At 47.6% G+C, this 8,778-nt stretch overlaps 1 protein-coding gene and 1 pseudogene across 1 annotated transcript in view; one reads left to right on the forward strand and one right to left on the reverse strand.

Annotated features, from left to right (window-relative positions):
- The first annotated feature begins 546 nt into the window (after positions 1–546).
- The window catches only part of SUPT5H (SPT5 homolog, DSIF elongation factor subunit), a 36,946-nt gene continuing 28,714 nt past the window's right edge, over positions 547–8,778 (forward strand). Inside the window, exons 1-3 of the mRNA XM_006771955.2 lie at positions 547–647; positions 887–964; positions 7,452–7,617. Coding sequence (XP_006772018.1) covers positions 890–964; positions 7,452–7,617 — 241 coding nt within the window. The 5' untranslated portion in view covers positions 547–647; positions 887–889. The remainder of the gene's footprint in view (positions 648–886; positions 965–7,451; positions 7,618–8,778) is intronic.
- LOC102754937 lies at positions 4,113–5,551 on the reverse strand (annotated as a pseudogene).

The raw sequence follows: 8,778 nt of genomic DNA on the forward strand, positions 1-8,778 counted from the left end.
CTTTGGAAAGCTTCACAAGTTTTTTTGCCATCAGGTTAACTTTTCATATCTCTCCCTCATGCCTGGTTCTCTTTGACACCTCCTGACGAATTATTACTGGACTAATACATAAATTCACATTTAATCAACTTAGGGACACTGCAAACAAAAACAAGGGCTTTGAAGTCACCCAAATTTGGGGAGGAATCTTGGGTCTGCCACTTTCCGGTTAGTTAATTTTTCTGACTCCAGTTTCCTCGTCTGCAAAATGGGGCTACCTACCTCCTAGGAACGTTTTAGAAGGACCCATGAGATGAAGTATAATTTATTTGCTAGTTTGTTTTGCTAATTCCCTGCAATTCCCTTCTTACGCATGGCACGCCGCGTTAGTGGTCTGGGCTACATTCAAGCACTTATTCTGGGCTGGAAAAGTCCGGGGCCCAGAGGGAATAATTTACCTCCCATTCGACTCTCCCAAGATGTCGGAAGACAGCTGTGCCACTCTCAAGATGGCGAACAGGAAGTGCGTCATTAGGATGCGCCCCGGAAATTTCGCGTTAAGCGAAGCCAACGAGCAGATTCTCGCGAGAGGTTACGTCAGTCCCATCCGGGCGTCGTGTGAACTGCAGCTGGTTCCGAAGGCGGAGGTGGGACCGGAGGGGTGCGGGGTAGGTTGGATGGCGACAGAGCAAGCCCGGGGGTCGCCGGGAGCTAGGGAGACCGGGTTTCGGGGCTCTGGAGGTGTAGCGGGTGGTGCAAGGAAGACCTTTCGGGTTCACGGTTGCCAGAATGAGGCTGCCGGAAGTGCGCTAAGAGGCTTTTTTTTTCTCTCCGGGGAAACAGGCTGGGGGGTGGGGGGGAGTTGGGGGGTACGCTGAGCCCGCCGTCTTTTCCCTGGCAAGAACAGAATATGTCGGACAGCGAGGACAGCAATTTCTCTGAGGAGGAGGACAGCGAGCGCAGCAGTGACGGCGAGGAGCCCGAGGTCTGTGGCTGGGACGCGGGGGGAGGCATTGAGGCGGGGACAGGACCCTGGCAGAAAGGCCCATGGGAGCTCAGGGGGATCAAAATGAGCCCTAGTTTCAGGTTGTCGGGGGAGAGTAGGAGGCAAGCAAGGGACAGGGACTGAGCCAGGGATGCCCCAGGCACAGTGAGGTGACGGGTGATGTGGTGAAAATGTTATGGGTTCACTCAGTGAGATAGACCACCGACTCCAGAATTTAAATTTAAGAGCCTTTATTAAGCTGGCAGCTGACCACAGTCACAGCACCCTGCGCTGACTGCAAGAGTTACATTTTATTCTTAAATTCTGTGGAGCGGGCATACAGTAAGCACTCGTTATTAGGTTTTATTTTTAGGCATGCGCAGTCATGCCAGAAACACATTTTTAGTGTCTAGACAAGGGTGGGCAAACTTTTTGACTCGAGGGCCACAATGGGTTCTTAAACTGGACCGGAGGGCCGGAACAAAAGCATGGATGGATTGTTTGTGTGAACTAATATAAATTCAAAGTAAACATCATTACATAAAAGGGTACAGTCTTTTATTTCAATAGTTTTATTCATTTCACATTTTAGTTTTTTCATTTCAAACGGGCCGGATCCGGCCCGCGGGCCGTAGTTTGCCCATGGCTGGTAGTATGTGTTAAGCACAATTCTTTGCCCCTGTCAACAAACATTTAAAAAAATCTTTGTCCTTGTGGGGAAATAAAAACACTTTGGCCTTGTGAATGTACATAAATATAATTGATGAGTAAATCATTTAGTAAGCTAGAAGGTATTCTGAAGTAGAGGAGGGGAATAGGAATCCTGGTTGCACTTTGAATAGGGTGGTCAGGGTGAGCATGAATGGGTGACTTTTGACAAAAGACTTGGAGTGGAGGTGTAAGTCCTGTCATATGGAAGTGTTCCCGTAAGGAGAAACAGCACGTGCAAAGTTGGGAGCGTGTCTGTGGTGTTCAAGAAGTAACAAGAAGGCCAGTTGGGCAGATCAGAGTGAGTTCAACAATAAGAGAAATAAGAAGAATCAGATGGTATATAGGATCTTGAAGGCTGTGGTGAGGAACTTGGCCGTAACTGAGTGAGACGGAGCCATGAGAGTTTTGAGCAAAGGAGGGATGTGATCCAATGTTTTGAAAGGATCAGCCGGTTTTTGGGTCTGTTGACTGTCCCGTTTCAGGAACTGTTAAACATTTCCTGGGATATAACTGATTTCAGATATTCTCTTATTCACTGTTATCCTCTCTTACTTTTTTAAAAAAAATATATTTCTTTATTGATTTCAGAAAGGAAGGGAGAGGAGAGAGAGAGAAACATCAATGATGAGAGAGAATCATTGATTGGCTGCCTCCTGCAGCCTCCTACTGAGGATCGAGCCCACAACCCAGGCATGTGCCCTTGACTGGTATCAAACCTGGGACCCTTCAGTCCGCAGGCTGACGCTCTATGCACTGAGCCAAGCCGGCCAGGGCCTCTTTATTTCTTTTGTTTATTTCTGATTTACTCATTTGTTGAACAAATAAATGTTTGAGCATTTACACTATTCCAGATACATCCTAGGTGTTGGAGAGAGAGTGGAACAAGGCAAATCTTTGCTTTCATGGAGTTTAGTAGGCAACAGTTACAAACTAATAGAGAAGATGACATGATTATAGAGATCTCATTTGACCTACAGAAATGTAAATTTATTTTGTAAGTTGCTAACACTTGGGCGATTTCAATAAAAATCAAGATTTCCAGCTTTCTGGGAAATTGGGAGGAGCCAGCAACCTGAGACTAAGGATTGTTCTACACAGTAGCTCTTTGCTCAAGAAGTGGCAGCCCTCTTTAGAGCAGGGAATTTTCTCCAGTTACAGGATATATCAGTTGCCATTTATCCTCATGCCTGTCTTGTGGCAGATTTATTTTTATTTTTTTAAAAATATATTTTATTGATTTTTTTACAGAGAGGAGGGAGAGGGATAGAGAGTTAGAAACATCGATGAGAAAGACATTGATCAGCTGCCTCCTGCACACCCCCAAATGGGAATGTGCCTGCAATCAAGGTACATGCCCTTGACTGGAATTGAACCTGGGACCCTTCAGTCTGCAGGCCGATGCTCTATCCACTGAGCCAAACCGGTCAGGGTCTTGTGGCAAATTTAAAGAAAAGGAAAGATTTCTTATACCTGTTGGTGGAGAGTAGACATTTGATTGTGAATTCCTGTGCCCTTTGGAAAGCCCTCAGCTTCCACTGAAGATTTGGAGGAATTGGGATATCATGGTGGGGTCAGGGCAAAGTGGGAAATGCCAGGAAGGGCCTTTCCTCCAAGTTGTAGTGCTGGGTCAGGGCTTCAGGATACTTTGCTTCTGGTTAAAGCCTGATGGTAACGAGACCAGGATCCTCGGTTCCTTTTCCTGGGTGGGGTAGTCTGGTTTGTACTGTGCAGGTCTCACTTGCCTAACACCACACTAGGCAGGCTCGCCTGCTGTCACTAAGTGAGGTGGAAGGGTAGTGTCTTACTGGCAGAGATAGGACTGGATGGGCTTTTCAGACAGCCAAATGTTGGCATGGTCCTTGAAGGACGGGGACCTGTGGATAGACATGTAGGGATGGTAAATAATGGGCCACTTATTGGAGGGATCAGTTGGTTCACTATGCTCAGCTTCAGTAACTTGCTCAGTCATTCAACAAGTGTTCCTTGAGTTCCTATCATGTCTGGATCATAGCCCTTCTCATGGAGCCCTCTGTTGGGGGTAGAGAGTTTCATAAACAGGGATGGTTGCTGAGGGGGATGCTTAGAACAGATGGTGTAAGCACGTTCAAGTCCTGAGGTAACACAAAGATAGTAAGTAGTGGGGGCTTTCTCTGCAGGGAGTGGAAAGAAGGCTTTGCTGGGACTGTGCCAAGGGGATGATGACAAGATTTCTAGAAATTATGCTGTGATTCTTATAGTTTGAGTTGTTAAAATGTGGGGCTTTGCCCTAGCTGGTATGGCTCAGTTGGTTGGAGCATTGTCCCGTACACCAGAAGGTGGCGGGTTCCATTCCAGTAAGGGCACATACCCAGGTTGTGGGCTCAGTCCCAGTCTGGGCGTGTGCTTGAGGCAACTGATCAATGTTTCTCTCTTCCTTCCTCTCTCTTTCAAAAAAAGTGGGGCTTTGTGGGCTAGTTAGGATTATGTGTTAAGCAAATACTTGTTTTTTCGGGGGAGGGTGATTGAATTCAACAAAATTTATTGAGTGCCCATTATGCGTTAGCTATTGTTCCAGGTACTTGGGACACAGCAGAGAACAAAAGAAGGGTCCCTGCCCTCGTGGAGTTTACAGTCTAGGGCTTATGACCACTTTGCCTGCTCGCTGTCTGTGACCGTGGGCAAATCTCTCCTTAGCTATCCAATGTGGGAAGAAGCAGGCCTGGACCACACATGGTAATGTATCTGGTGCACTGTAGATGCCAAACAGATACCACCTCCAACCCACTACCCAAAAATAGGTCAGGCTGGAAGTTGAGTTTTAATAATAAAATACAAGGGGGGAGGGCAGAGGGAGTGCAGCCAGATGGTCTGATGTGCTGCTGCGCAGCGTCTGGGCTGTCTACATAAACTGCTGCTGCTGCTCCTTGGTGGCTGCCTTACTGTCAAGGTCCTTGGCCTTCTCTGTAGCTGCCAGTGTTGTCTCCTTTGCCTTCTCCTTGCCTGTCCCAGCAAAGGTTATGGAAGGAGCCTCGCCTTGCAGTTTGGCCAAGATGCATGCAAAACCCTTTATTGTCTTGGTCACTTTGCTTTTGAATGGGACAAGAACAAATTCTGGAGATGCCAAATGAGCTAGTGGAGACCCAAGCTTCCTGGTGGATTTCGGTCCAGCCGCTGTTTATCAAGAGTTCACACAGTAAACAAATTATTCCTCCACAGCCATCAGCCAGGCGTAGTTGACGTTCTAGATGACGGTGGTCATGGTCTGGTCACAGTAGAATCCTCCAGGATGTACACAGAGTGAGCAACATTGGCAGGAAATTCTCACTTGGCCCAGTGGGGCATCCTGTTGGTCTTGGTCAGGAACCTCTGGGACAGGAGTTTCTTCTGGTCAGGGATCACCTCCTGGTGCACTGTGTCTTCAGTCAGGACATGTTTGCTAGAGGGATTTGGGCACTGCTGCCAGAAGGCAGCGAACACTTGGTCCCAGGAACTCCAGAACACGCTCTGGCTCAGGAAATACTTCACCATTGTCCCAGTGGGGTAGGATCAGCACCCAAAGCAGCAACAGGGTTGCAGAGCCCAGGGGGCACACAGTGGCCAAGACACGGCTTGGGGCATGTCTGCCAGGCACATAGCTCAGTCATCACTCCACTGGGCCCCACCAGCTGCCACTGCCATGAGTTGCCAGGCGCAAACATTTCTAAAGTTGTTTTCTGTCCCAGGCCTGGGCTGGGTGATGTTGGGGACTCCGTGATGCCTGAGATAGCCTGGGCCCTGCTCTCAGTAGTCAGGGCCTTGATGGAGGAAGCCCAGAGGATGTGCCTAGCTTTACTTAGGGTGTGAGGGGGAGAGGGCAGGCATGACTTCCTGGAAGGCAGTGGGTATTACTATTTTTAAATATATTTTTATTGATTTCAGAGAGGGAGGGAGAGAGAAACATCAATGATGAGAGCGAATCATGGATAGGCTGCCTCCTTCATGCCCTCCACTGGGGATCGAGCCTGCAACCCGGGCACGTGCCCTTGACTGGAATTGAACCTGGGACCCTTAAGTCTGCAGGCCGACACTCTATCCACTGAGCCAAACCAGCTAGGGCGGGGGTGGGTATTTTGTTTGAAGTAAGAATGAGAGGCAGAGGAGAATGGTGGTGTTTTTTAAAAAATATATTTTTATTGATTCAGAGAGGAAGGGAGAGGGAGAGAAATAGAAATATTAATGATGAGAGATAATCATCAGTTGGCTGCCTCCTGCGTGCCCCCTACTGGGGATTGAGCCCACAACCCTGGCCTGTGCCCTGATCAGGAATAAGAACCATGATCTCCTGATCCATAGGTCAACGCTCAACAACTGAACTACACCAGGTGGGCTAAAATTATTATTATTTGTAATCCTCACCAAGGATATTTTTAAAAAAATATATTTTATTGATTCTCTACAGAGAGGAAGGGAGAGAGACAGAGAGCTAGAAACATCGATGACAGAGAAACATCGATCAGCTGCCTCCTGCACATCCCCCACCGGGGATGTGCCCGCAACCCAGGCACATGCCCTTGGCCGGAATCGAACCTGGGACCCTTGTGTCTGCAGGCCGACGCTCTATCCACTGAGCCAAACCGGCTTCGGCTATTATGAACTATTTTAAAACAAACATTTCTCTTGTAAAGTAAGTAAAAATGTAAGTGAATTTAAAGAAAATATCAGACAAATGGGTTGTACTGATGTGGACATGGCAGGAAGTTATAACATTAATGAGGAAAATATTACACTTGGGGGAACACTATTTTGTATAGATCACTGCCTTCTGTGACTGGTATGGGAAGAGGGATTATAGCCCAAGAGACCAGAAAGAAGGCTGGGCAGGGATCCAAGTTTTAGAGGGCAATGCTCTAGACTAGAATAGGGGCTGTGGGGATGAGAAAGAAGGGATGCATGGGAAGATGAAGTTCAAAAAGCAGAAGGGTCATGACTTTGATGCCTAATGGGAACTAGAAGACCAGCACCAGTCTTGGGGAAGACATGAAGGTCAGTTTGGGATTTAATGTGAAGGGCTCAGAGGACATCCTGGCGAAGCATCCAGGAAGCTGCTGGCATATGGTGGTTTTTAGTTCTGGAAAAAAGGGGGACTGGAAACAGATGGGGCGTCATTTGCAGAGAGAGGAACTGAAGTTGTGGAAGGTAAAATGGCCAGGGAGGGAGTGTATGGCGTGAGAAACAAAGTGGTCCCTTGAGGGGTGAACAGAGTAAGGGGACCTGCAGAGGGGCAGTCAAAGAGGTTGGAGAAAAGCCAGGAGAGCATAGTGTGACAGATGCCAAGGGAAGAGCATATTGGTAGGGAGGGGAGCATATTGAGATGTCTTGTAGGTAAGGACCAACCAAAAAGTGTCTACAGAATTAGCAGCAAGAGGTGGTTAATTTGAGCACTGTGGCCTGGAAACAGAAATACGGGAATTATTGGCACAGACATGTCTTTCACAGCCAAGAGAGTGGGTGAGATGGCACAGGGAATTGTAGAGTACAGAGAGCCAAGAACCAAACCTCATGGGGCTAACAAATTTAAAGGCCTGGTAGGGGCTAGCAAGGAGGTCTAGTGGAGGGAGGAGTCCAGATCAGCTCCCAGATATTGGTTAGGTAGATGGTGGTGCTGTCACTGAGAGGATGGCTACCAGAGAGACCTGGCCAGAGTGGAAGGGTGTGCACACAGGGCAGAGTGGGCTGAAGGCACATTTGTGGGGAGGGAGACTGGTGTCTGGATTTTGGGTTAAAGAACTCTGTTGTCCCATCCCTTCTGACTCTGCAGGTAGAGGAGGAGCGGCGGAGTGCAGCAGGCAGTGAGAAGGAGGAAGAGCCCGAGGAAGAAGAAGAGGAGGAAGAGGAGGAAGAATATGATGAGGAAGAAGAGGAAGAAGATGATGACCGGCCTCCCAAGAAACCCCGTCATGGTGGCTTCATTCTGGATGAGGCTGGTATGTCCCAGGGCTGGCGAATGCTGAGCAGAGGCTGGATTTCCACCTCAGTTCTATTTCTTTCTTTTTTTTTTTTTTTTTAATACATTTTATTGACTTTTTACAGAGAAGAAGGGAGAGAGATAGAGAGCTAGAAACATCGATGAGAGAGAAACATCGATCAGCTGCCTCCTGCACATCTCCTACTGGGGATGTGCCCGCAAGCCAGGTACATGCCCTTGACCGGAATCGAACCTGGGACCTTTCAGTCCGCAGGCCAACGCTCTATCCACTGAGCCAAACCGGTTTGGCTCAGTTCTATTTCTTGAATGTACTTAAAACAACAACATTTGGTAAATGTCAAACACAATAGTAGGATGGTATGTGGAGCCCCCATGTTCCATCACCTTGTGTCAGCAGTTAGCAGCTTAGCCCAGCCAATGTAGCTCAGTGGTTGAGGGTCAACCTATGAACCAGGAGGTTATGGTTCGATTCTGGGTTGGGGCACATGCCTGGGTTGCAGGCTCAATCACTGGTGGGGGGCGTGTAGGAGGCAGCCAATTACTGATTCTCTCTCATCATTGATGTTTCTGTCTCTTCCCCTCTTCCTTCCTCTCTCTGAAATCGATAAATATGTATTTTTTAAAAACCAAATATGCCCTGGCCAGTTTGGCACAGTGGGTAGAGCGTTGGCCCGAAGTAGGGTCCCGGGGTTTGATTCTGGTCAAGGTCACGTACCTTGGTTGCAGGCTCAATCCCCAGCCCTAGTCGGGGAGCCATGCGGAAGGCAGCCAATTGATGTGTGTCTTTCACATCAGTGTTTCTCTCTCTCTCTCTGTCTTTCCCCTTTTCTTCCACTGTAAAAATCAATGGAAAAACATCCTCAGGTAAGGATTAACAACAATAAAAACAAAAAAACAGTTAACAGTACCAGCTTGTTTTGCTTATTCCTTCTCACTCCACTCACTGTTGGATGATGTTGAAACAAATCCCAAATACATAATTTACATAATTTTACCCCCAAATATTTCTGTGTGTGTGTGTGTGTGTGTGTGTATTCCTAAAAGATAGGTCCTTTTATTTTATTAAAATTTCTTTTTTAAAAGAAATATGTTTTTATTGATTTTAGAGAGAGAAACAACAGCATGTATCTGCTGCGTCCCGTCCCGCCCCCCCCCCCGG

This window comes from Myotis davidii, unplaced genomic scaffold (genome assembly GCF_000327345.1).
Source record: "Myotis davidii unplaced genomic scaffold, ASM32734v1 scaffold825, whole genome shotgun sequence".
In the NCBI taxonomy this organism is placed as follows: Eukaryota; Metazoa; Chordata; class Mammalia; order Chiroptera; family Vespertilionidae; genus Myotis; species Myotis davidii.